This window comes from Micropterus salmoides, unplaced genomic scaffold (assembly GCF_014851395.1).
Source record: "Micropterus salmoides isolate LMB-PRFRI ecotype aquatic unplaced genomic scaffold, ASM1485139v1 Ms_hic_scaffold_10, whole genome shotgun sequence".
NCBI classification, from domain to species: Eukaryota; Metazoa; Chordata; class Actinopteri; order Centrarchiformes; family Centrarchidae; genus Micropterus; species Micropterus salmoides.
Genome location: NW_024040041.1, coordinates 6887523 through 6915409, shown reverse-complemented (window position 1 = coordinate 6915409; position 27887 = coordinate 6887523). Strand labels below are relative to the sequence as shown.

The following is a 27887-nucleotide window of genomic DNA, read 5'->3' as shown; positions in this document are numbered from 1 at the left end:
TGTGAAGTCTGATGAACTGCCTCAAGTGAAGGCAGCTTTTGCAGCTGGCTCCTCATCTCCTTCAAGACTGTGGGAAAACCATTCCAAGTGATTGTGAGATTGCCCAGAATGTGCAAAGCTTTCATCGAAGCAAAGAGTGGTTAACTTGGAAGAATCTAATATATAAACACACTCTGGTTTGTTTCTTTTTATTTTACTACATAATTCCGTATGTGTTCTTTCAACAATATATAAATAATAGAATGAAAAACCACTAGATGGGAAAGTGTGAGCCAACTTTTAACTGGTACTGTATATACAGCACATATTGATATGTGATGATGACTGATGTGACACGTCACCTTTGGAAGCCCATTATTGGCTGTAGTAATTAGATATTGGTGAAATTTACTTTTAGCTTATTTATACTAAACTATGTTCTACTTCTTACTAAGAATATTTGACAAAGTAGAAGTTTAGGACCATTCTTAAGACAGAGATTTATAAATACCAACCCTGTTCACCACTGTAGGAAACACTTGTTCACAATGATGCATATTTTGTTTCAGACTCCAACTCAAATCAGTTTGCACAAAAACACAGAATGCATTAGGATGTATTGGTTAAGAATGCTTTAATTCATTCAAATACCCACCCAACACGATCGAATACAGATGATAGATTGGTATAAGTAGGCACAAACAGAGCGGTCAGTTCTCTGGGTAGAAGTAGGCACACACAGTATACCTGGAAAACAATCCCATGGTGCTGGACAATGTCGCACGTGTGCTCGTCCTGCAACTGTTCTAGAACACTCCCCACATTAGTAATAATTGCAGCTGAAATTAATGTCCTCATTGAACAAAGTACAATTTCAAACAATGCACCAAATCTCATCACATGTGATCTAAAAATCTAAACATGAAACCTTAATGTCATAAGTCTGTGATAAACATCTCTTCCACTGTAATCACCTATTTATTTACCCCAAAATATAAGTACTCATGTTCCAGCAATTCTCCCAATCCGATCATCCAGTACTCCCTGTTAACCCTTCCACACACACACCCACACACCACTGCCCCAAATTCTTCTGTATCACCCTTCCCACCCGCCTTGGCCTCTTTGACCCAGCCTGCCCCTCTAGTGGGTTAGCGTTCAGCTGCTGATGATGTGTCCAGCCCAGGTCTCATGTTTAGTTCCCGGTTTGAGATGGGTTATGGTCACCTCCACCGCTTGGACCTTCTCATATTTGGGAGGGATGGAGCACACTTTGTAGCTCACCTCGTCGCCTTCCACTGGCACATACTCGCCCTCGATGCTGCAGGAGAGAGAAATCAATTAGTTATTCTTCTGCTTTACCCGACATGCAGACATCTGCCACCATATTTCACTTGAATTCCAAAAAAGAAACTCTGTTTTGTTTAAGGGAGAAAAGTAATACTGCAGTGCCACCACAGGTGGGTGGGTAGGAGAGGGGGGGGGGGACTTTTATTTTCCAGCCAACAGCAGCAAGGCATGTTAAAGCAGCTGAGCTTTGCAAAGTGAAATCTGTACGTCAAACATGGTTTATGTGGTTCAACCGCTAACATGTTCACATAAAGTTAAAGTACTGATAGTGAAGTGGTTTCTTTTGCCAGCTGAGAAACAAAACCAGACTAACCCTTTAAAACACAATAACACAAACTACCCAGTCGAGGCAGCCGTAGACCAGGAACTCCTGTGTTCTACTCCAAACTGGGGGTGTGCCGACCGCCATCTAGCTACTGTAGGTAGTACACTGACTACGGATAAGTACCTCATACTACCGCACTTCAAAAATCCAAACTAACCTTTAAATTGCCCATTTGACTCATGTGACTGCCATTCACACCAGTTTCTGCCTCTCGTCCTAAAATGAAATACCTGGTGATCTTTGAAAAACCCAGAGGATCATTTAACACCACTTACTGCTGCTCTGGAGGTAAAACCCGCTTTCTACAAGACTTATTACATACATACACACAGACACAGGATGAAGGCTCTCACCCAGGAAAAACCACCAATCAGAGTATGCCGCAACACTTTCCGGAATACAGATTAAAGTCAATGAACCCTTCAAATGTAAACGTGATACTGAGTAAAATCGCCAATATAACAGTCCACTAATCACAATAACAGTAACAATAGCAACAAGAGAAACGTAACTTAACAAGACCACCATCATCTCCACCAAGAATAATACCAGCCAACTATCTAGAGAGGCACTCGACATACAGACCTAATAATGGGAGGAGCCATAAATACTGGACACCTATGACAGCATGACAAAAAGACGACTGTAAGGTTAAAACACGACACAAACAGAGGCTTGATTGCCGTGAAATTGGGGAATTCTCAGTCACCTTCCTTTGGGCCAGAGAGGAGCAAGGATGCAAACAGACTCTTGAAGGGATTTTATTGCGTCCTGTTCTGCAGAATGCATTGTGCTGCTGTGTTTTATGTGTGTGTGTGTGTGCGCGCGCATGTGCAGTATACACTGCTGACGTCTATGTGTTTTAAGCCTGTGGGTAATAATAAAAGGCACCTTGGTGATGAAGGTCATCTGATTTTCTGTATCCAGTCCTCCTACACACTCCTGCAGCTCCTGTCATTCCTCTGTGTGTGTGTTTCCATCTACTCCTACACAGACCCTGACATTGTTTGATGCCGGTGATTAAAAACAAAGCAGCCCTCTCACACACCTCATCAGACAATGAGGAAAACACACAGCTCAAATTTCACCCACAGATCAGCGTCACTGAACCACTCTGTTTTACACGCACACACACACACACACACACACACTGTTGATGCCTTTCTCTTCAAATGATTTACACACAACCTGATTAGTCATTAGAACACACTATACACGTCAACCTATCCACAAACACGGTCATCCTCACACACACACACACACACACACACTTGAACACCTACACACACACTTACTCTGAGATATGGACAAAAATGTCTTTGCCCCCGTCGGATGGTGTGATGAAGCCATGGCCTTTGGAGCGGGAAAAACATTTACACACACCAGTGAACACCGGACCCTGTGATGCACGAGCCGTCCTGCACAGAGGGACACATATAGAAGTGGAGGATGAGAGGGCGGAAACAAAAAAAGTGAGCGACGAAAAGCGTGCAACTATGTCAGCGTATCAACAAAATACTCCCAAAATAATCCACCCGCTACCAAAATCAAGTGCATTTAGATATTATGATCCTGTCAAACACTTGCAGGCATATCACAGTAAACAAGACATAATTTGATATGTAAGTTAGTTTTTAAACGTACTAGTTTCTACATTTCAAATAACAATAAAAGTCCTTAAAGTTTTATTTTTATATTTTTTAGTAACAGTAGAACGTTTAGGAGATGAGTGCAACTTCAGTGAGTAGGTTTAGACTAGCTTGTGTTCTGCCCTTAACAAGATTCAAGATTCAACAGAACTTCTACCAATACCTAATGAATTCAACAAGATTCACTTACTATACTGGAAACATAGCATCTAACATTACACTCGCTTCACTTGCGCACAAGTCCGTTTCATCCCGTGTGATTCTACAGTGTATGTCTATGTGCATGTGTGTGTCCTCACGCTGAGCAGGTCCTGTTTCTGCGTGTGGGCAGAGGGCTGGGGATGAGGTAGCCTCTCATGGGGGAAGGCGAGCGGTCTCTGTGTCTGCAGGCTGGAGGCTGCAGCGAATCTGATGGGACAAAAAACTGTGTTAGTTACATCATGAGAAATGACACACAGCAGTATGGTACATCGCTGGGTAGGCTCTATACTTCTACTTCAACACTTCCAGGAAACAATGTAAAACAATGTCCGATGGTCCGGCGGCGGCTCTCTGTTTTCCCACAGAGAGACATGAGGCGGAGGTAAAATGCAAAGCACAATCGTGGCAATTATCTTCCATACAGACACCATGAGACACAACAAAACTTGCACCGAAAGCAACTAGCTGCCTTATACACCCTTCTGTGCTGCAGGTAATTAGGTGGACAACACAACTTAGGTGGGACCACAAGCATACGAAATTGTAAATATTTACTGAAAACAAACACCATGCAAAAATACAACACAAGGAATCAATATTTCCATAAATACAAATTCTTATTAAATCAGCAAGTTGTCTATGAAGATTCTCAGTCATCCAGGTCATAGAAGGTTAAAATCAAGGGCAACTGGAATTGGTTGAAGATACTGGAAGACGTTTCGTCCCTCATCCAAAGGACTTCTTCAGTTCTGACTGAGGCCTATTGGCCTCAGGTGACGATACCAACGATGGTCGTTCAGTCTTGGCCACAGGTAGTCTTAACGACTGTAACGACTGTCGTCACAGCAACAAGGAACACTAACGAACCAGCGGTATCGATGACCCGGGCCAACGACCCCACTGAGGTTAAATAGCTGAGTTCCCCTGCCAGTCAGTTCATTTTAACCTTCGTTGGATTAATAAATCAATAACACATACACTCACAAAAAAAAAAAAAAAAAAAATCAGCACTGTTTGTTCCTCGACTCCCCCGCTCATCATAATGGTTTGCTCCTGGAGCTCTTAAGCAAGGGCTTGGGCCTGCTTCACTCTAAGTAAGTAGGGCTTACAAGAGACAAAATGGACAGAATCAAAAGTAGCAGAGGTATCCTGACTTTTATTCAACTGTTATAAGCTCCAAAATTGATGGACTGTACATTTCCCATGATGCAAGTTGATAGCTTCTTTCATTGGATTTTTACTGAGTGGTTAATTGCCAACAGGTTTCAAATACCACATTCCAGATTGTAATGCAGACTTTCTGTAATAAACGTTTCAGGCCCAATCTTATTTTGTAGGTCTTCCACAGATGATTCACCTACAGCAGTTTTTGTAGGCTCAGTAGTGAACTGATCTTCACTTGTAAAACCAATGGAGTGCCCCTATAAGACTGCTTACGATACAGCAGTGCATGTTTTCTCAACAGTCTCAGTGCCTTAAAATATATACGTTTACCTGGTGACAGTGGAGAACGTGGGGATCCTGCGGAGGCCGGTGGGGGGGTCACTGGTGGTGACCCCTGAATGGGCGCGTCCTGAGAGGACATCACGGATTAGGGTGTCAAAAAGTCAAAGGGTGGGAAGGAAGGAGGAGGGAGGAGGTCACTCAGGAGGGAGCAGGATGGATATTAAACACCTGGGGAGAAGAGGACAGAAGGAGAGATTTAGAGACTTTGAACTGATCGTAGTGACAAGCACCCCCCCCCCCCTCCCAAAAAAAACCTGTCTCTGATCCCTTGTAGCCATGACAACATCAATTTAACGCGGCTGCAGCCTGACCGAGAAGGAAAACAGTCCCTTCATTCACCTCGGCTCAGGACTTACATCATCAGTCATTACATCACAAGCTATGTCAACCAATTAGGGGAAAGAAAACCTCCATTGATTTCAACTTTCCATTACTGGCATATTGTTCAAAGAGCTATGGAGGAAAAAAAACACGGGAAGAGGGAGAGAGGGCTGTTAGACAAATATAATAAAAAGGAAAATGTGACAGAGGCACCAGGAGGCACTCAGTAGTTGTTGACAGAAGATGGGGTGGGGGTGGGGGGGGGCACCATAAGTGTCTTAACAACAATTGGATGGATTACTATGAAATGTTGTATAGACAGTCATGGTAGCTGCAGGATAAACTGAAATAACTGGTTATATCCCTTAATCCCTTCCCAAAATATTAGTTTGTCCAATCTTTTGGTTCGTTCAAAAGTGACATTCCCATCAGCCTGAGCTGTACTTCAGTTTTGAGCCAATTTGCAATTTTTTTTTTTTTGCGTCAAACCTGAAATGAACTGATGTCTGACTATGAAATTCGATTTAAGTAAAAATAAACTTTAGAAGTTTATAATTTTCTTTAAGAGAAGTTTAGAAAAGAAGAAGATATACTTTATTAATCCATAAATCCAAATCCAAAATTCTGTTTTTTCACTCTGTTAGTATCATACACATACAGGACCCGTAGCAACAACACATGGAGAGAGATGTCAGAGTGAGGGGCTGCTCAGGAGGTGAACTGGCACCTCTCCAGCTACCAGTCCACGCTCCGCAACTCTGGTCCAAGCTGGATTCGAACCGGGGACCCTCATTTTCCAAGCCTTATCCTTACAGACAGAGCTCCTGGCGCCCCAAAAGAAAGCACTCAGCCGGGCACAATAAAGTATTGATAAAATGGAACAAAGGCAGATCAAGACTGCGTTAGCTGTGATGGATTATCTAGCTCTGTGAACATACTGGATAAGGATGGATAATAGCAATGAAGGGAGGAAAACAAGCACTGGTATCTTTCACTAGGAAAGATGAACAATAATGGCAAAAACTGCATCGTCATGCTTACAGACGTTAGACTCTTCGAAGATCCCCAGATTCAGAGCTAATCTTGAGGTCTCTTATTCATAAGATTCACACAGCTACACACATTGGTGGCAGGAGCCTGAATATATTTTACAATTTCGAAGCACAGAGCAGAGTGAGCAGAGCGTCTGATCCTTTTTAACTCAATAGACATGAGGTTAATGTAATCACAGCCTGCTGGAGGAAGGCAGGGTTATGACTGGACCCCCCCCCACACACACGAATAAATGCTTTTCAATCACTTATTTACACTGTGACAAATGTAATCCCTCCAGCTAAGAGGAATATGAATAAACGCAAAACATTCAAGATTATTGTTGTGTATGTTTTATGTGGCACATGGCTGAAATTTCCAGAGAGACCTAAAACAAATCATTAACAGGCCTGGAAAGAAAATAGTTGGTTGAGAACAACAACAGGAAAGGAGAGAGGGTCTTTAGAAGGAGCACAGAGGGAGGAGGAGAATGAATGTGGCAGATAAGCAAGAGATAATGCCAGAGGGAGGCTCGGAAAACATGATAAAGGTGGGTCCCAATTTAGCCTGTGAAGTCTTACTCTTTACAGAGCACAAAGCATGCTGCTTTAAAAAGGGCCATTGTGATGGTCTGCAATGCTTTGGCCACCTAAATACAGAATCCATAAACTGTACTCTATATCCCTGCTGACGATTTTCAGTTGCTTTCAGTTTATCCCAGAACGTATGAAAATCCACTTGAAACTTGCGTGTGGTTGGTAATCTTGAGTGGCACTCAGTAACTACGTATGCTTCATCAAAATCAAACCTAACAACAACAACTAACAAGAATTTTCCCTCAAAATAACACATCACATAGCCATTAATGTCTAAACCACTGGCAACAAAAGTGAGTACACCCCTAAGTGTAAATGTCCAATTTGGGCCCAATAACCCATTTTACTCCCCGGTGTCATGTGATTCGTTAGTGTTACAAGGTCTCAGGTGTGAAATGGGAGCAGGTGTGTTAAATTTGTTGTTATCACTCTCACTGGTCACTGGAAGTTGAACATGGCGGTTCTTTGGGAAATAGATGTATGAGTGCTGCCAGCATTGCTACAGAAGCTGAAGGGGTGGGGGGGTCAGCCTGTCAGTGCTCAGACCATACGCTGCACACTGCATCAAACTGGTCTGCATGGCTGTCGTCCCAGAAGGAAGCCTCTCCTAAAGATGATGCACAAGAAAGCCTGCAAACAGTTTGCTGAAGACAAGCAGACATGGATCACTGGAACCATGTCCTGTGGTCTGATGACACCAAGACAAACTTATGTGGTTCAGATGGTGTCAAGCGTGTGTGGTGGCAACCAGGCGAGGAGTACAAAGACAAATGTGTCTTTCCTACAGTCAAGCATGGTGGTGGGAGTGTCCTGGTCTGGGGCTGCATGAGTGCTGCCGGCACTGGGGAGCTCTAGTTCATTGAGGGAAGCATGAAAGCCAGCATGTCCTGTGATGTACTGAAGCAGAGCATGATCCCCTCCCTGCGGAGACTGGGCCACAGGGCAGTATTCCAACATGATAACACACCTCCAAGACGACCACTGCCTTGAAAGAAGCTGAAGGCAAAGGTGATGGACTGGCCGAGCATGTCTCCAGACCTAAACCCTACTGAGCATCTGTGGGGCATCCTCAAACAGAAGGTGGAGGAGCGCAAGGTCTCCAACATCCACCAGCTCCTTGATGTCGTCATGGAGGAGTAGAAGAGGACTCCAGTGGCAACCTGTGAAGCTCTGGTGAACTCCATGCCCAAGAGGGTTGAGGCAGTGCTGGAAAATAATGGTGGCCACACAAAATAATGACACTTTGGGCCCAATTTGGACATTTTCATTTAGGGGTGTACTCATTCTGTTGCCAGCGGTTTTGTACAAACTGCACACTCACTACTTTACATTGTAGCAAAGTGTCATTTCTTCAGTGTTGTCACATGAAAACATATAATCAAATACTTACAAAACTGTGAGGGGTGTACTCACTTTTGTGAGAGTGTATATCACATGCAAGTGTGTTATAATTTGACAGAGCCCACAATGCTGCCTATAAATTTTGTTTTATCCGACAGCCCAGAACCCAAAGATATTGTGTTTACTGTCATAGATGTCGAAGAAAAGCTCCTCTCATTTGAGAAGTTGAATATTAGAGAATGGTTGGCATTGTTGCTGGGAAAAAAAACTGAATATCAAATGTTCATTCTGATGGACCATAAGAGGGAAGTAGCTAACAACAATTTTTATTATTACATAATCTGATGAATAATCTTGATTAAGTGATTAACCCTTTAACCGGTCTGAAATGTCCTAGAGCCCAAGGTGACGTTTTCAAATAGCTTGTTTTGTCTGACCAACAGTCTAAAACCCAAAGATGTTCAGTTTTCATAGTTTTCATCATAAGACAAGAACAAGCAGTTAATCACACACTCTTGTTCCACTGAATTGTTTCAGCTTTTTACCGTAGTCAAATAAACCGGAACAAACAGTAGCTTAGAATTTAAGATTTAAACTAAATTTGTCTAGACTAGACTAAATTTGTCATTTATGCAAACCCCCCTTAAGAGAACAATAAGTACGAAGTATATTTCCTCATAGCACAAGATAAAGTAGAGATAAAGTATCTCATGATTGATATAAACCAGCTGCTGAGATTTCACTTAGTTGCCTGGAACAAATCTCCCCCTTCCTGGAATTTCCAGACACACTCAGTCTCCTCCTCCTCCTGCTTGAATCGACAGCTGCTCAGGAATAGAAGATAATGAAAGTATTTTATTCACATTTAGCTAGGACTACACAAGCTATTAAAGACAGTTTTATTATTACGCTATTTATCATAGTCATATTAGATGGCTTTCTCCTCCCTGTAGGGAAAAATGAGACTTTGCTGTGTGCGTCCGCTACAGAAGGCGGAGGAAGGGGATGGGGCTGTACCATCGCCGTATTATTATTAGTAAGTGCATACGCCTTGTCAATACAATGAGAATCGCTCCCCTGGGGCATCTGGCAAAAAATGTTCTTAGCTTCAGAATTTACCTTTGGGGGTATGCAGCCCAGTGAACATGCACACTAGTCCTCCTGCTGGCCCCGCCCACGAATTCCTGCTCGGCCCATAGACTTTACATTGTGATGAAAGTAAAACAGCTTTTCTCGGCTCGAGGAATGTTTAACAAATATAAAAACCTCCATGGCTCAAACATTTATAATAGAAAGAGTCATAATTGACCTTACTTGCAGTTAGAGGTGTCCTCTTAACAGTTTTAGACATCTCGTTTTTCCAATGGTGGCCTATTATGGAAATGCTTTTTGGGCTGCTGGACAATTTTTCACTGCAATAACGCAAGTGGCCAGTGAGCAAAATAGAAAGCAAGGCCGAGCGCCGCCCTACCCAGTTCTTATTAAACATTTTTGGGCTGTACCTAGGAGTGTTTCATCTGCTGCCATTTATCATTGCAACATTCTGCATGCTGATGATTAAGGGGGACTCCACCAACTTTACACATCAAAGTCTGTTTATAGCTTTTAGGGCGAGCCGCCTGCGTATGTGAAAGAATTTGTACAAAGTATTTTGTAGCTCCAGAGGGAGCTGTGTGATGTTTGGTAAATTGCCTCATGTGATTTCACTTGAGTCAGCGTGGGTTGAAGACTACAAGTTTGAAAATAAAATATCTGGGCGTGTGGAGTTAGAAAGAGGTGAGCTTACCAGACCTCTGTAGCTCCTCCCCTCTGCTCGAGGCTATATTAGCCACTACTAGCATAAGACACCTGAATCTCCAAACCCAACCAACGGTGGTCAAGTTGCACTGAAGATAATCGATGCCAAGTTTGGAAAGGAAGAAGAATGTTTGGAATATAAAACAATATTTTACAATGAAAATGAATTTCTTGTTGCATTTGATGGTTTAGTATTTTCTGTGCATCTGCGAAGCACCTTGTAACTGGTTTTGAAAGATGCTATAAAAATCTAGTTTACTTACTTACATTCACACTTTAAGAAATGTGGGACAATTAAGAAATTATAACATTGAATGTATTGATGTGCACCTTTCAAATTAAAAGCCTCCTCTGAATGCACGTTTTTACAGGAATGTTCATTATTTATAGCACCATAGACACTACTACATTTGCACTGGAGGAAAAGTAAGGGGAATCGCTAAAGTCATAACGGTTCATTCTGTGGGGACCATGTCTGTAAAAACTGGTGGACCAACCTACCGAAATACAGACAACGCCATCAAACTGGAGAAAATAAGCACAGTATAAATGTAGAAAAGAGGCAGTGATGAAAGGCAGCAGCTTGCCGTACAGAAACGTTAAAAGATATGCATAAACATGCACGGTGAAATAATACAAGCTGAGTCATAAGAGGTTTAAAACAGGAAGATAAAAGAGCAGGAGTGTGAGGGGTCGAAGATAAGGATGGAGAGAATGTGAAAGGAGGTCAGAGATGATTACATGCCTGTGTACATTTGCACAAGTTGCCACCTAAAACATGAACCAATAAATAAACAAAGGCAAAACTATTTCCCATAGACACCCACACGTCTAGAGAAAGACATTAAACCACAATTGCTCTGCTGACGTAAGAGCTGCGGTCTGATTTTCATCTTGGAGAGCATTTAAGAAGGAAAGCTACAGTCTGCCCCCACAAGGCTTTCAGCAACAGGGTTCAACTTTCATGCCTCCAGTCTGAACTATACATCATTTTTGGATTGAAATGTATTTGGACATTTTCGATCATTCATTCCGAATGAGAAATAGTGCTGATCACAGTGGGAACAGACGGGATGGTTTGTTGTTGTACCTGATTGTCAGCTTGATCGGCCATGACTGGTGACGGAGGCAGATCAGTGTCGCATATTTGATCCTGTGCAGGTCAAATTTGCATGCATGGTGCAACCAGTGCACAGCAGCACAGAGAGTTTCCGACTGTTGTCACAGCCACACACGCACAAAAATATGTCATCAGCGTGGAAGTTCTTCACTGGTTTTCCTCCAGTTTTATGGGGGCGACTTTATAAAACTGCTGGGTGTGTGTGTCTGAAGAGGAAAGCAAGGTGAGTAGATTAAAAGTAGTTTGTGAGTAAACACTAAAATAAGGTGGATAATTATGTAGAGTTGAAATGGTGAGATAAGAAATAACCTACTAGAAATAGGGTAATTTTTCATTCTTTCAAATATTGTCAAATAAAATATACAAATATACCCCCACTGTCCGGCTACAGTTACACTATCATTCTGCTGCCGTGTTATAGTGAAATTTATTTTTCAGTTGGATTTTAATTGTATAAAAAAAGCTTTGTCCAGTAGCCTATTGAGATTTGTTTGAGTGAGAGAAGGTCCTGTACCCTGGTGTAGTTTTGGAGAAAATGTAAAAGTTATTTAATAGTTAACAATTTATTATGAACATACAATTGCATAGGCTCATGCTGATCCTAATAAAGTAAATATATAGTTCTTAGAAGGAAAGAAAATCAGAATTGACAAGTCAGGCCATCTATAATTATTAGTTACAAGTCATTAAAATGTATCCTCTAGGGACCTTGAGCAACTGTAGTAAATTTTAAGACAATCCATCACACACAAGCGGGAAGCTTCTGGTCTACAATATGAAGCTGATGCGGAAGTCCCTGAAACCGGCATTCTATTGAAAATCCAGCAGGGGGCGACTCTTCTGGTTGCAAAAAGAAGCCTGGCTCCATTAGAAATAATGGTAAAATGACCCTACTTCTCAGCTGAATAATGACCCTAGTAAACACTTCCCTGATGAGTTTATGATCTCAGTCACTAGTTTCATGTCTTCTTCAATACAAAATGATGTTCATTTAGTAAATTATGGTCACATTTATTTTAAAATAGACCATAAAGCAGAGTATATTTCAGGGCGGGATTATCTATGATTGACAAGTCGTTACCATGGCAACCTGTCAATCAGGCTAGAGCCGACTCGTACCCTCAGCACTGTGTAAATGTAACCAGCGCCACTGAAAAAGCTTAATGGGAGTTGGCTGTTTTAAGACTGTTGTTGGCTAGACAAAGTTATCAGCCCTGTTAAAATGACAGTTAACGTGAGTTACAGTTGCACCTGTTAAGCAAGCTAGCTAGCTCTGCACACGGCCAATAAGCTCGTCACTTCTGGGCACTTCCTGGTTGCAAAAACTCGACATAGCAGCACCCTATCGGCCAAACTCGAGTCTTCAAAATGGCAGTCCACAAACCAATGGGGGACGTCACGATGACTACATCCACTTCTTATATACAGTCTATGATCCAACATCATATTGTCAAGAAATTTCACTCTGAACAAAAATGTCAACCGTGGTGATACTAGAGGTCTGTCTCTTTGTTTTTCTCTCTCTCTCTCTCGTACACACACACACACACACCACTAAACTGGTGTCCTGTGGAATTTTCCATGATAGGACTCTCTGACCACCTCGCCACCCAGAGACCCTGCTGATACAGCAAATACCAGCTCAGTGGGGCTCTCTCTCTCTCTCTCTCACACGCACAGATCTATGCATTAGCTCTCAGGTCAACACACACACTTTGCACTAACCATGTGACGAGACCATTATACTGTATGGCCGCAGTCTGACCAGGCAGGATAATACACTTTATCAGTCCATGCAGACTCCATTCACTGGTTTAGACTGTTAGTGTGGCACTCTCTACAAGACTGCATACATTCATCTAAAGCGGCAATTCCAGAGATCGTCCTTGACATTTCTACATAAGTAATTGTATGTGTTGGCGCTTTGTAATACGGGTTTATGAAACATAGTAATGTGACTGCAACAGTAACCACCCTTAACTAGTAACTTGAGCGGGTTCAGGTTAGTCTGTTTTAAAGGAATAGTTTACTTAGTTTAATAGTTTTTGGGAAATACTCTTATTTGATTCTTATTTTTGATTGATACCTACCACATCTGTATGCTAAATGTATGCATCTGTATGAAGCTGACCAGCTTAGCATGAAGACTGAAAAAAAAAAAACCCAGCTTGACTGGCTCTGTCTAAAAAGGTAACAAAATCCACCAACTACTCTAAAGCTCACTATTTTTTTTTCCCTCAGGTGATTGAGATGTACAAAAACAAAGAGTAAAAGCAGCAAGTTGCAGTTTTATAAGGAGTCATGTGTGGGACTATTTCTTGGTTCGGGAGCAGTTACTTTCTCTGGACAGAGCCAGGCTAGCAGTTTCCCCCTGCCAGAATCTTAGGTCAGCTAAGCTAACCAGCTGCTGGCTGTAGCCATAGATTTAACAGACAGATAAGAGAATGGTATCAATCATTGTTTCCATTCCTTTATTCATACAGAGCTATGTATGTTGGTGAAAGAATGTTTAATGAGGGTGTCTCCGAGTATGGCAGGAAGTCCTGTCACATCTGCTGTTGTTCTGTGCACAGAACAGGCGCACAGCTAGACAGATTTCATTTAGCCACAATTTTGAATTCAACACTCACAGAAAGCTTTCATGGCAACATCTGGCCACTTAACAGTTGAAGGCTGACCAGAGATAAAATCAAACTGCCTTTTAGCCAATCAGGATATAACTAGCCACCTAAATAGAAGAATATAAACACTACTGTCCTGCCACAGCTGTCAAAACTGAAAAAGTTAAATTGAAGACTAAATGCTTGAAAATTCAACAAGCTATCCAAAACTGCCGAGTGTATTCGGGTGCACACATGTAAACATTTTAAAAATGGAGACAAAAAAAATTATGGCATGCTATGAAAAGTGGTGAGAATAAAGCAAGAGGGAGCAGAACAGTATGACCGTGTGAGGAACTGAAACTTTTAACATGATCATCCCAATCCCCCTTTTCCTCCAGCTGTTGTTCTGTATCCTCTGCCTCTCTAAGTAGTTCTCTCACACGTTCACGCAGTTCCTTGTTCACCGCCTAGGGGAAAACACAAATGTCATTGAGGATAAGATGACACATGCAAAGGGATCCAAATATGTTTTTTTAAGAGTGAGACGAAGGTCTCCTGTAATTACATGTTAGGGGAGCTTTGTAGCGTAGTGGAAAATTTTTACAGTTTGTTCCTAAACTCCAGGTTAAATTATTTTACCTTAAGGTTTGCTTAAAAGCTGCACATTTATGGGCTTATTAGCTTTCTTGCTGGGAAAATTGATACTTATGTCTGTGTGGTTATGTTGTGGTAAATATGAAGCTACTGGCATTTGCTGTTTAAGGCTGTCTTCCATAAAATGTATTAATCTTTCTGATGATCCAATGTCTGAAACTTGAGTGACGGTGCTAAATTTATCAGGGATGGGACCAGGCAAGGGCAATCTAACGGAAGATGCCACTAAGCTGCATTATGGGAAATATAAAATCCAGTGTTTTTGCATTGTGTGGACCCACAGGAGCAGGCTTACTTCTGGTTTAGCCCTCTGCTAACTTGAAAAGGGATGAAATTATTTAGTCGTGCGCCTCTTTTAGAATTTCCAAACGTTTTTATGCCGGATGGATCAAATTCTGATAGTGAAACGAGTCATTTTGTGGGAGTTGTGGCGTTCAAAAACAATTTATCCAAAATGTCTATGGGAAAAAGTTTGGCCACTATGTCACATTGGCTTGAAAGCATGGCGTATGTCCTGGGGGCTTGGCATACTTGGTACTTAAAAAGGTGGTATTACGCTCATTGATACAACTGCTGCTTTGATTTTGACCACTCTCTTGTGAGGCCCCAAACATAATTAAAGTACAATTCTACGCACGCGCCGCGTAGCGCTGCAATCAAACGCTTTTAAAATAGGTCACTAAATTTACTTGGGTGGCTGTTAATCTACCTGGGCGATCCGCCCAAGTACAGCCAATGTGTGGGAAACACTACCTATACCATCTATAACCATATATTTATATGAAACCATCCAACACCAATAAGAATCATTTTCATTATCGATTTATCTGATCCATTTATTATCAATCAATTTGAACTATCAAATGTCAGAAAATAATCAATAAAGGCTTTTAGCCTTTGTAGCTAATGGTTGCCCAGTTGTTGCAACATCTCTGTTATTAAGCAGGTGAAAGAATGAGGTAGACGGGGTTGTAAATGTTACTGAGGACTTCTTTGAACACGAAGAATGAGAGAAGCTGCTTTAGACACATTATGCAGCCAGTGATTAGCACTGAAGGCAGAAAGCATTAACCTTAAACAGAGACAGCCTATTATATTCAACTCTGTGTTTTAAAGTCAGTGTGTGTGTGTGTGTGTGTGTGTGTGTGTGTGTGTGTGTGTGTGTGTACACACAGTGTCAAGGCTAAATGAGATGTGTGAGACAGAAAGAGATGGTCCTGGTCTTACAATTTGATGACTCACGTCCTGATGATGTGCGTCAATGCAGTATCTTCCGTATTCAATCATGCACACATTCATGAAGGCTGAACGTAACCGGTTTCACACTAGCCTTCCCTTCCCACCTTCCCACGACTCGTATACATGAAGATCACTGGTGTCATGTCCATTTGCACGTACCACTCTTTCTGAATTAAAATCAAATGGGGATTTGCGGCGTGTCCTACTGTGTGTGATGTGTTATCAGAGTTGCGTCATCAACTCTCTTCTACTGAAAGCAACCATTACCTGCTCAAAGTCGCCCAGGGACACCAGATTGCATCATTCAAGTCAAAGCATGGCCTTTGATCAAACTGTTTTTTACCCAATCGTTTATTAACCTTTGAGTTCATGCAAATTAAACTCCATTCAGCCAACTTGAAACAAAGCAAAATAATGAAAGATGGTACACACAAAGAGCCAAGCACTTCAGCACAGTTGTGTGGATCTCTTTGGGGTTCTACCAGCTTGTTACTGAACAGTTTGTATGGTGGAGTATTTTAAAACGCACAGTTGGAGACTATCTATACTCTGCTATTAAGATTAAATTGAGCTGGATGACATTTTCAATCACACCTTTGTGAGAGTGGAAAGTTTTGCTCTCAAACCTACACTGAACAAAATTATAAACAATACTTTTGTTTTTGCCTCCATTCATCATGAGCTGAACTCAAAGATCTAAGACTCAAGATGCTGATCAGACAGCATGGGTATTGCACAGGTGTGCCTTAGGCTGGCCACAATAAAAGGCCACTCGAAAATGTGCAGTTTCACTGTATTGGGAGGTCTGGGGGAGTCTGGAAACCAGTCAGTATCTGATATGACCCCCATTTGCATCTCCTTTGCATAGAGTTGATCAGGTTGTTGATTGTGGCCTGTGGAATGTTGGTAAACTCCTCCTCAATGGCTGTGCAAAGTTGTAGACAGGTCGAGACCCCGATGAGGACGACAACTATGCAGATGATCTTCCCCGAGACGGATCCTGACCGTTTGTGCTGAAATTCTTTGGTTATGCAAACTGATTGTTGCAGCAGCTGTCTGGTTGGCTGGTCTCAGACAATCCTGGTGAAGATGCTGGATGTGGAGGTCCTGGGCTGGTGTCGTTAAACATGGTCTGCGGTTGAGAGGCCGGTTGTACTGCCAAATTGTCTGAAACGCCTTTGGAGACATCTTATGGTAGAGAAATGAACATTCAATTCACAGGCAACAGCTCTGGTGGACATTCCTGCACTCAGCATGCCAATTGCATGCTCCCTCAAAACTTGCGACATCTGTGGCATGTTGCTGTGTGATGGAACGGCACATTTTCGAGTGGCCTTTTATTGTGGCCAGCCTACGGCATACCTGCACAATACCTATGCTGGAGGTGAAACTGTGGCGAGCTGTTATAGAGCCATTACAGCACTGTGTACACTACATCAGACAAACAAGACACTATGAGGCAAAGCTTTATGCCTACAATGAAAACAGTGAACCTGACAATTACAAGAAAAAGAAAAATCTTCTGGCCCGCTCACACTGGTATCTCATCAATCAGTACATGAAATAACTTTTTAGTGAACCCATTTTCTGCAAAACTATGAGATCTACTTCTGCTTCAGTTAGTAACACTTACTAGAATTCGGAGATCGAGCAAGGAATTTTACATATAGATGGAAAAAGCAATGTGAAGTAACTTGCTCAAAATTCAACATGTCTCAGACAAAAAGTGGCAATAGTTCCCTAATGTTTTAGAGATGAAAAGGTTCGGAACTAGGGTTGTAAATGAGACATTTAGCTCATAAGACGAGACACAATATCGGGTTCACAAGATTGAGCATGGCAAGATTTTAACACTACTTTTAAGAAATCTTCAATGTCGAAAGAATTTGAGCACTAAACAGTTAATTTCCTGCACCAATTTATGGTGGAAATATTTTTATTTATGTAAAGGGAAACACAAAATTCAGGTGGCAGCTGACAATTCAAACTAACAGAATATAATACAGTGAGGCTCTCAGGCACTGAGTTGCTTTTAGATATGTTTCTCCTGTAGATCACGCTGAGTCAGCACACATGCAAGATTTAGTCTTTCCTCCTCTTTTGTTTGGGGAAGCAACTTATTTAAATGGGACTGTGGCGCCTTTTCACCTTGTAAATTAATTCATTTTAATTCAGTTATAAACTGTTGGACTTTAATAACTTTCTGCACATTCAAAATCTATCCCACATTCCTAGAGCAATGTTGCCTCTTAGTTTTTAGATGTTGACCACTGGGCAGACGAAATCTGAACATCACAGCTGTGGTCTTCAAATCTTTCTAGTGTAAATTAGGCATTCAGTGGTGAGTGCCACAGCTTCAGCAATTTCACTGTTGAATTAAAATGTGTTTTCATCAGCTTTCATCACATCCTCTTCTTAATGATATTAACTCTTCCATTGTTTCAGTAATTTTTCAAGCAAAAATGCTACACTTTCTCAGCTGGTCATTTGTTTATATCATAAACAGAATATTGTTAGTATTTATTTTAACAACAGTTAAAAACCTAACTACTATAAAGTTTAAAAAAAAAACAACATTTTTCTTATTTTGTGACATTTTATAGACAAAAGAATGAATAGATTAAACAAGAATTTTATTGGCAGATAATGAAAATAATCGTTAGTTGCACCTAACAAAATGCAATGCAAAATGTTTTGTGATAACCTCATTTTAACCTTTTAATTCACAATGGCCAAAAATCCCTCCCATTTACATTTTCTTACAGCGGTGATGGGCTATGAAATCATCGTCTTTTCCCTAATGGCCTCACGTCAAGCCTGGGACAGGGTGACCTGTTACATCCTCACTGTGCTGATGGGAGTCATGGGCTAAGGAAGTAAAAGGACCAAACACACAGCCAGTTATTCAAGCAGCATCTGCTCCTCAAACAATACAGAAAACAGTATGAGCGCTTAACATCATCCACATTGAGAAATGTATAAATGGACAACAAGGATTTTGACAAATAGGACTTTACACAATGTATGTTAATAACAACGCACTATTTTTTCCACTGGCAGGTTTTTTTTAAATTTTCTTTCCACTGGCAGCATAGATTTGGATATCAGCACTTTGACCCAGTTACTTCAACATTTACCACCATAACCTTGCAATCAGTATAAAATGTGTTGCAAACTGACAGGGAACACAAAAAATGTCATGAGTGTGTTCCTTTGAATGTTTGAAACTGTCTGGGTTGTGAAACTCTGCGGGGAATTCATACTGCGGACTAGAAGACCACTTCCCATGGTGCCCCATCACCGGCAAGTGTTAAAACCACATTCGCACAAGCAGCTGAGCTAGTTGATTTTGCCTCGTTGCTGGTTTGGCTGGCGTTGCACGGCGGCCTGGGCGGACTTTTATTGGCAGGTGCACGGTGGCCTGGGTGGACTTTTATTGGCAGGTGTACGGTGGCCTGGGCGTACTTTTATTGGCGGGTGAACAGTGGTCTATGCGGCGCGTTTGCTGCCGGGCTGGGACTTGCTGCTGGTGTTTCTCTCCACTAACTTTCGCGGTCGTCATTAATTGTTATTATTCCAGCTCTCGTGGCTGTGCTGTGTTGCTTAATAATTGTGTGCGACTGTTTTTTGTTTTCATTGTTCTCTTAGTTGTCTTACTATGTCAGCTGTTTATTGCTGCTGTTTGACTGGTTGTCTTTTACTATTACTATTTTTATTGTTTGTTTGTTTCCCTCTGCTATTTCCTGTTGTCCCCACCTTCCATCCCCCTTCTCTTACAGGTGTTGTCCTTCCTATGTGCTGTCTGTTTGTACCCCCCCCCCCCATCCCCGTGTCTGCCCCCCCTGTCCGGCCCGGTGACAAATCAATACATAATTAAATAAATAATTAAACAGACAAAAGGAGTTAAAGTAAAATCTGTCTGGCACAATATGGTATCCAGCTCATCATACTCTATACCAGGCTGCTGGGCAGGACAGGTTAAAAGAAAAAAAAAAAAAGAATTGGTATGCGTTTTACAGCTTATGATGTAACTTATTGTTGGAAATTGTTACATGGTCCCACTGTAAGAGTAAAGTTATTATTTAAACTTATTCAGCCGTAAAAATAAACCAGAGATCTCTGAAGTTGGTTAAGAGTATATCTTTGGTGGCAGTAACATGTTACTGTAATCATATTACCTTTCCCAGTAACTAACAGTGTAACAGATTATTTTTCCAAAACAGTAATATTATTACAGTTACTAATCCAAGTAATGCTGTATTACTGCGTTACTGATGGCACCCTCTTTGATGTGAATGCGTGACTGCGTGGCAGGTCAGCAGTACCGGACCTTATGTTGTTCAAGTCAGCTGTTAGCTAGTCTACTTGCCAGCAAGATGAACCCGGAAATGTTGAGTACCCCAGAGTTTTATGTTAGAAATGTTTAGTATGGGCCCCCAGCATTGTGAAACTGCCAGATGCTAACTTGCACATGTTGGGCACAGTCACATATATACATAGATATTTCAGAAAGAGCTTGGACAATTTGGACAATCTTGGAGGAGTGGTTTTGGGGGTTATTGGGGATGGTGAATCCATTTCGTACAAAACTCAAAATGGCCGTTTAAACAGGAAACTGTTCAACTCCTGGGGGACCAATTTTGATGGCGGATGGCAGAGAATGGTTACAGTCTGTAGAGCATTTTTTAATTTAAGTTTTTTCCATATACTCATGGATGCTTTGATGGAAGACAGTTCATGTAGGTTTATCTGTAAGTTATCTGTCTATCTACCTCTCCAAAAATTCTAAATTTCAGTTTCAACCAGAGGTGACAATTTCTTAACTCCTGGTGGGCCGATTTTATTTATCGATTACGTAAATACGTCGACTCACATTACATGCATCGAGGCGTCACTGCATCCGGTGTTAGCAGGGGTTCCCCTGGACAAGCTCCAGCTACAAGACCTTGCCTAAGGCCGTCTAAAGTTTGGGAGTAGTTTAGACAGACACTCAGCAATGTGCTGCTCCGTGAGCTCCGTGAATTGAAAATAGCTTCACTGCAACTGCTGTCCATGAATACATGAAGCAGCATGAACACGTGAAGTGAAAGTATCCTGGAGCACTGGTAACGTAACATTACAGTGTGTCATCTAACGTTGGGCCGTTTCATATTTTCTGTTTATTTAATGGCCACGTATGAGCGAGAAAACAGCTGAATCGAACATTACAGACGATCTGTGACTGCACAGTCTGTGAATCGTTTCAATTGTTTTCTTTTCCCAACACTGATGCAGAAATACATATACAATACAAACACATATATCATACTGCATTACTCAATATTGAATTAAATCCATGTCAGAAACATCTAAACTTAAGTAGCCTAATTAATGTCTGTTATTGTTATTATCACAACACATCAGTGACGTGGAAACTGGATTCATTTTAAGATATGCTACTATTGTCATTATTCTAATGTGCTTCATCAAGATGATTGAATAAAATATTCATTTATTGATTAGACATGTTTTTTTATAATTATTTTGGACAAATTGGTATGTTAATCAAGTAATAGGCAACTTTTTCCCCCTTTAGAATACACAAAATTTGTCATTAGATTAATTGACTAATCAAAAAAATAAACATTCGATTAATTGACTCATTATTTACAGCCCTAAAAAACAAACGAAACTGGAGTAAAACATGGGATCATGGCGCGGTTTTGTCCGGCGTCAACTAGTTAGGCGTTGTGTACGAAATTTCCATCGGACGATGTGTACATTGAAACATCGCGATGGACGATGGCATCTGCGGCGCGCACGTGTGCGTGCGGGAGGGTATAGCGGTTGTCTTATGTGCATGTGTTGACTCCCACAGACTGCGCTTGGTTAAAAACTTGCGGTGGAAATGGATGAAAACATGTTGTTAATTTGTCATTTTGTGGGCTTCAACAACATCTCTGTGAGCCCACTCCGCTCTCTGCAGGCTAATGTTACATACCCACATGGAAAGCTAAGGGCCACAAATGCACAAAGTAGCACCTGAAGAATATTTTCATAGCAAAGCAGTTATTTTTTTTACATGCAAAGTCAGACCTTGTTTGGTGATGTCCATTCACACACATTTCCCAAAGTATAACCTTGACAGGTGTGAAATTAAGCACAGAAACGCCTCCTTAAGCCATTTCAGTGAGCGGAATTTGCCCTTTGCCCATAAACATTTAGGTAGCAGGTTGTTTCTTATGTCGACCTTTTAATTCTACTTCATTTTCCACCTTATTTTAGTGTTTACTCACTACCTGAATCACACCTTTATGTCTGCTCTACTGACCTTCACCATCAGCAGTATATTTTATAGACTCGTCTTTCGGATTTTTCTGTTTTCACAGCAGCAGGTGCGCCGCATGCAAAGAGGGTTTGTTACAGACATAGCCTTTTGAAAGAATCAAAACCAACATGGTACCGAATGACATCTGTACTGGTGTGTTCACTGCTGTCAATTTACCTGGTCTGTGCTTTAAAATACCCACCGTGTCGATGTCTTGTAACGTATTACCAGATAACATCTCCCTCTTGGGCGGCCGTTAATATACCTGGGCGTCCAACCCAAGTACAGTCTATATGTGGGATACACTGCAACATTTTATCGCAGAGAATTTGATGACAATATTGCCATCCTCACATAAGCAAAATAAAAGACGACAGTGCCCCCTACGCACAAAGCCAGGTCCATAAAGAGAAACAGCCCTGACCTCAACACCTTTGAGATGAACAGGAACTCTGACAGCGAGTCAGCGGCTGACCTCACTGTAACACTCTTGTGGCTGAATGGGCACACATCTCTGAAGCCAGGTTCAGAAATGTAAAAAAAACAAAAAAACAAAAAGGCACTATGTGTAAGAATTGAGACTTCTCTACACCCGTCAAATCCCTATCCCAAAACAATAGGGGTCAGCATATGATGTATCAGGTCATAATTGCTGCCATTAGCCAGTAAGCTGTGCAACTAACGTCCAATAAGAACGGGCACCAGCACAAGAGATGGATGTGCTGGCAACAGGCTAAAAACAGCCTCCGGACCCACGGAGGACAGTTTGACAACAGGGAATAGAGTGCCGAGATGGTTTACAGCGGCTCAAATCAGTACTCTGACTCGGGGGATGACGAAGACACAGCGGGGACAGGAGAGGCGTCCTCACTCTTCTTCTGCGTTATCAAATCGACTATCTCCCATCCACCCCTCCCTCTCTACGCCTCACCCAATATCATCGCCTACAGCCAGCGCTCACAGGGGACTATTACAGCAGATCATGTTGCACAACAACATGTAAGGGCTTCACAATGAGCTGCATCTCCCGACTTCACGGCTGCCATAAAAACCATTGTGAGCCTTTATAGTGGCACAACAGCACAGTGGACATTATGAAAACAAGCAATTATGATAGAGTAGACAAATAAAGGATGGTGCTTTGCAGATTGTGTGCCTTTGGCCTTGTAATGACGCAAAGACCTCAGCTAATTTGCTGTGTCATGTAAGATGGATATAATATCGTGTAGTGCAAAACATATCAGAAAATACGTAACACACCTTTTAACTTGTCAAGATGAAATACCAGCGCCACACCAAATGACAAACCGAATCGTATAATAGTGTTTTAAGATTGTATTCAAATCCAGCTGCTCTTTCAGTTCAGTTAGTGAGAAGAAGACAATGCCACTCAAACTATACCAATATGTCTGAAAACGTCTGAGCAGTCGACTGTGAGGCTCTTTATTTGGAATGAGAACATACAGCACTTAAGCTACAACCCTTAAAATACAACTTTTATGGGAAAAACAAATACAGTTAGGCCGATAAATTGGCCAGGCTGATGCCCGCTTATATTGGTATCAGTGTATATCTCGGCTGACACGTAGCAAGAAATTTCAGAGAAGAAATGCAAAGTTAGGTTTGATGTCATTTAGAAACCACCATTATAGTTTGTCCACCAGAGACCACTGACACATTGATAATTACACTGTATAATGTCCAAAAGAGTATCTTCGTAAAATAATAATAATCTCAGGGATATGTGTCAATAAAAAATTTTAAAAATAAAATTTGTTTGGCCAAAAAGTTATGTAAATCTAACAAATTACCATAAACAATATAGATCCATATGACTTGGCAGCGAGAGACTGGATTAGAGACCCAGACGCACTACTTTCACTCAAACACCCGGACATTGTCAACTACCTCGTTTAGAGAGCATACTCACAAAAGGTAAGATGGCACTCCTTTTTTTGGCCCAATTATGAAAACATTAAAAAATGCTAAACTTTCAAAAACATTCAGCTGTGTTGTTTTTTTTGAGTCATAGGCATTCGGTTTGATCAGTCGCATTATTAATAAGAAAAGATTAGCTATAATCTTAGCTATTAAGCTGGGTTCTTTTACTTTTAGCTGGCAGATACATTTAGGATTTGGTTATCTGGAGTCGAAATTAATGAAGACATGATTTTACAGGTTAAGGTCAATTTATACTTCTGCGTCAAATCGACGGCGTAGGTGACAGCATAGGCTACGGGGCTACGCAGAGGCTACGCCGTCGCCTGACGTGCACCTCCTCAAAAATGTAACTACACGTCGAGTCGACGTGGACCGTAAGCTCTGTGATTGGTCGGCTGGGTAATGCCTCCGAGCCGACCGGAAGTACCCCGAGCTTTGAAGTAACATTTACTAGCAAAACGGCGGCTGCAACACTGAATTAATATATTTGACCATCGCAACCCGAGCGAAATGACTCGTTTCGCTATCAGAATGCGATCCATTCGGTTCGTAACATTTGAAAAGGCTACACCAGCCGCACGTTTACAATTTTACCCCCCATTTACGTTAGCCTGCACGGCGGGCAAAAGTCCACACAGTGGACGATGTAGCGCTACTGCCGACTGGCGTTTGGGGGTGTAATTGCAGAATGACGGACACACCTACACACAAGTATAAATGCATGGGTACGCACGTACTCTATGGCGTAGGTACGCACGTAGACCCTACGCAGGAGTATAAATGGGCCTTTAGTCGTACACTGTGTGCATAAAAAGAAGGCACAGTGACAACATGGTGGCGTGAACAAAACAGTCAACACGGCGTGACATCTACTTCACATTCCCTATAGACAAACTGCAGCACATATTATGGCCCATGGTGCTTTCAGAGCAAAAGGGAAGAGCTGCGATTTCCTGTCGGGCGACCTGAAGGGGGCGGTACCGGGGCCGCGAAAGGCGAAGCGAAGAAATTTGCATGACGCTGACTTGCGAAAGCCTATCAATGTTGACACTGTCCGTATGTCACCGACGGCTTCAGAGCGTTGTGGAGAGGGCTGGGCAGAGCAGGCCATTGAAAATATGCAGGCCGGCTGAGAGCTGCTAAACTTGGGCTAGAGGAGCAGGGAGCAGCGCTCCAGCTTTTGGACAAAAACACCCGTGGGACTGGATTCTGCTCTGACAACTACGCCGTTTGCTCGAGGGAGGAGCTCGGAGTAAAATGCTTTTATTAAATTAGCTTTTTACTTTAGTTTTTGGGATTACAACGTTGATTCATCTTCACTCGAGCTTCTCAGCAGCTAGATTCCGCGCACATCTGGTTCAAGTGTTGTTAGCGTCGTTTGGCACGACTTCATATTTATATTAAAAAAAACTGACAAAACTGGACATTGCTGGGAGAAAAGAAAGTGAAGAGGTTGAACTACCTGGTGAGTTCAGAAAACATGTGTATGTAACTTTATTCCAGCTGTCAGTTAGCATAGCATAGCCCTGATCGATCCAAACTCCATTCAGAAAACAAACATTTTAGAAGTTGTTATCCTGCTGTCTTGCTGACAGAAAAATAATGCAGGGGACTGCAGCAAAGAAGATGAACCAGGCTCAACTTTTCTTTAACGCACGGCTGTTTTCATTCTAAATTCCCACGTTGTCCTCTTTCTGCAACACTGCAGCTTTGTCCTAATTCCACACTGCACACTAATAGTAAGCAGGTTTGTGTGTTCACACAAGAAAAGTGACGACATAAAGTACACTCGAAACATTTAGTATGCAGACTAACACACTTTACTTGAGAGTTGGCTGTTGATGTACCTTCTTCTTTAAAATCGGGAGCTGCTCACAGCCACAAAAAGCCCCCCCCCAAAAAGAGAACAATTGCATTTTTGGGCAAACATTTCGCTGTCTCCCTATGAAGTCTAATTGGCAGTGACATTCCACAGTCGCAGTTTGTTTGACATCCGACCTGGATTTTCTCCATGGTAGGATTTTCAAATTCTAGGAGAAATTGGCAAAGAAGCTTTTGCTGTTCATGTTAAGTGCCATTAAACACAATGTTTATGGCTGTTATTTTAAATAGTTAAAAAAAAATAAAAAATTGTTACCAAACTCCACTTAAGCTGAGTTGGAAATGTTTGAACGCAATGTCACATTGTCTGCGTTCATGTGAAGAAGAAGAATAGACTACAGCGCAGAAAAATAATCCTGTTGGTTTGCGGACACAGCGGAATAAAATATCCACTGAATACCTGAAATGGAAATTTCACTTAGATTATATAGAATCCTCTTCACTTGACGTGACAGGGTATTGTCAGCGCCTGAACAAGCTAAAACATGCAGTAATTTACATGTTTGATAACAACCTAGTTCAACCTGGGTGACTGTTAGGCTGTAGAACAGAAGTGACTCTGTGTATTGTTAATCTGTACGCAGATCTAAAGGAGGTATGGGGCACCTCATCCTTTTTAGACCTAGCCACATCCTGGCTAAAACTGAGTCAAATAACCAGTCACAACTCTTCATTAGAAATCTGGGCTTTTTTTCCCCCCAAACTAGACACACACAAACAACCAAACTCACACGCATCCCTTGCCCACCACGTCGGGTGATGGTTTTTTAGTTGCAACCAAAAACAGGCCTGAACCAGGGCTAAAAAAAACAAAGGCTTTCCCTCCACCTCTGCTCTCCCGTGAGATCAACGCGCACACATCCTGTAATGAGCTGCCCATAAATGCTGGCAACATCCTGCAGCTCTTAAGCGCCAACAGAAGCTCATCTTCCAGCACTTAATTAACTCAGAATAAGAGGGTTGTGTTGAGAGGAAAAACCTTTTCAGCCTTCTGAATGAACGCGCGCGCGCGCACACACACACACACACACACACACAGCTCTGATTTGTGAGAAAAGGTAATTAGATGACACAGAATACACACACAGCCTCTTTCTCTGTTGCTGGCTCGTGTCCCCTTGCTTGCTTGCTTGCTTGTTTGTTTGCCCCCTCCTCCCAAGGAAATGACCGCGCCAGGAAAACACAATCAGTAATGGAAAGGAAGCGTGTGGAAATCTGTGGACTTGAAAGCCAGTTGGAAAGAGAAAGAAAGTGACAGCCTCGACAGCAAACTGGTTTTCCACGCTTACCACAAAACAGTAACGCTATCAAATTATAATGTAACTTACCCTAAAACTTAACAGCTAAATAGCTTTCGATGGAAAGCAACTTTAGCTAACTGTTCACGGAATAAAGACTTTCTCAGTTAGTGACTGTTTGAGTGCACCTCACCTTGTTTCCACCAACTTCACGACTGAAAGATGTTCTCGAGTCGAAGAAGACGCTTCCAACAAGATAAAAAAAAATTCAACTTTGAGAGGAGTTCTCTGCTGCAGAGGACGTGACAGGGAAACGGTTTGGTGTGTAAAGAGAGCAGCGTAAACACTTGCGCGCTCTCTCTCTCTCTCTCTCTCTCTCTCTCTCTGAGTGGGCGCGATTGTTTCAACAGTGACGACACCTGTGAGCTCTTTACCGTAACGGACGCTGCAGTGCGACCCCCGAAAACACGCAGTGTACCGTAAATATAAACCACAACCCGCAAAGCTTATGCTGGCAGCTGGATTGGTTTTAGAAATTATTTTTATGAAACCCCAGTTATGCCAGGAACAAGAAAACATTATGAAATTTTAGCAATACAAGTCATGCACTTGGTGAGGATTGTTGGGGCTCTGTATATATTATAAAGAGTACGGTCTGTTCTACATGAAAAATGCAAGGAGATAAACATCTGTTAGGCGCTAAATAATGTGACCAGTTTCTCAAGTTGCACCACTGTTTACCAACCCGAACAATGATTGTTCCTGGAAATGTCCCACCATTAGACAATTAGTAGGGTATATCAGTGG

At 41.8% G+C, this 27887-nt stretch overlaps 1 protein-coding gene across 1 annotated transcript; it reads right to left on the bottom strand.

Annotated features, from left to right (window-relative positions):
• Positions 1-594: 594 nt before the first annotated feature.
• Positions 595-27433, bottom strand: carhsp1 (calcium regulated heat stable protein 1). The gene is made up of 5 exons (XM_038692948.1): positions 27274-27433; positions 4999-5178; positions 3603-3711; positions 2950-3072; positions 595-1300 (listed from the first exon to the last, which is right to left on the bottom strand). Exons 2-5 carry the CDS (start codon positions 5087-5089, stop codon positions 1138-1140), a joined length of 486 nt encoding a protein of 161 aa, XP_038548876.1. The 5' UTR covers positions 5090-5178; positions 27274-27433; the 3' UTR covers positions 595-1137.
• Between the last annotated feature and the right edge of the window lie 454 nt (positions 27434-27887).

Excerpts from the sequence above, each read along its gene's own strand:
- carhsp1 (XM_038692948.1), bottom strand. The coding sequence starts at position 5,089 with ATGTCCTCTCAGGACGCGCCCATTCAGGGGTCACCACCAGTGACCCCC. Across the intron at positions 3,073-3,602 it reads AGAAACAGGACCTGCTCAGC|GACGGCTCGTGCATCACAGG; the intron begins GTGAGGACACAC and ends CCCTCTGTGCAG. Across the intron at positions 1,301-2,949 it reads ATTTTTGTCCATATCTCAGA|CATCGAGGGCGAGTATGTGC; the intron begins GTAAGTGTGTGT and ends TCTCTCCTGCAG.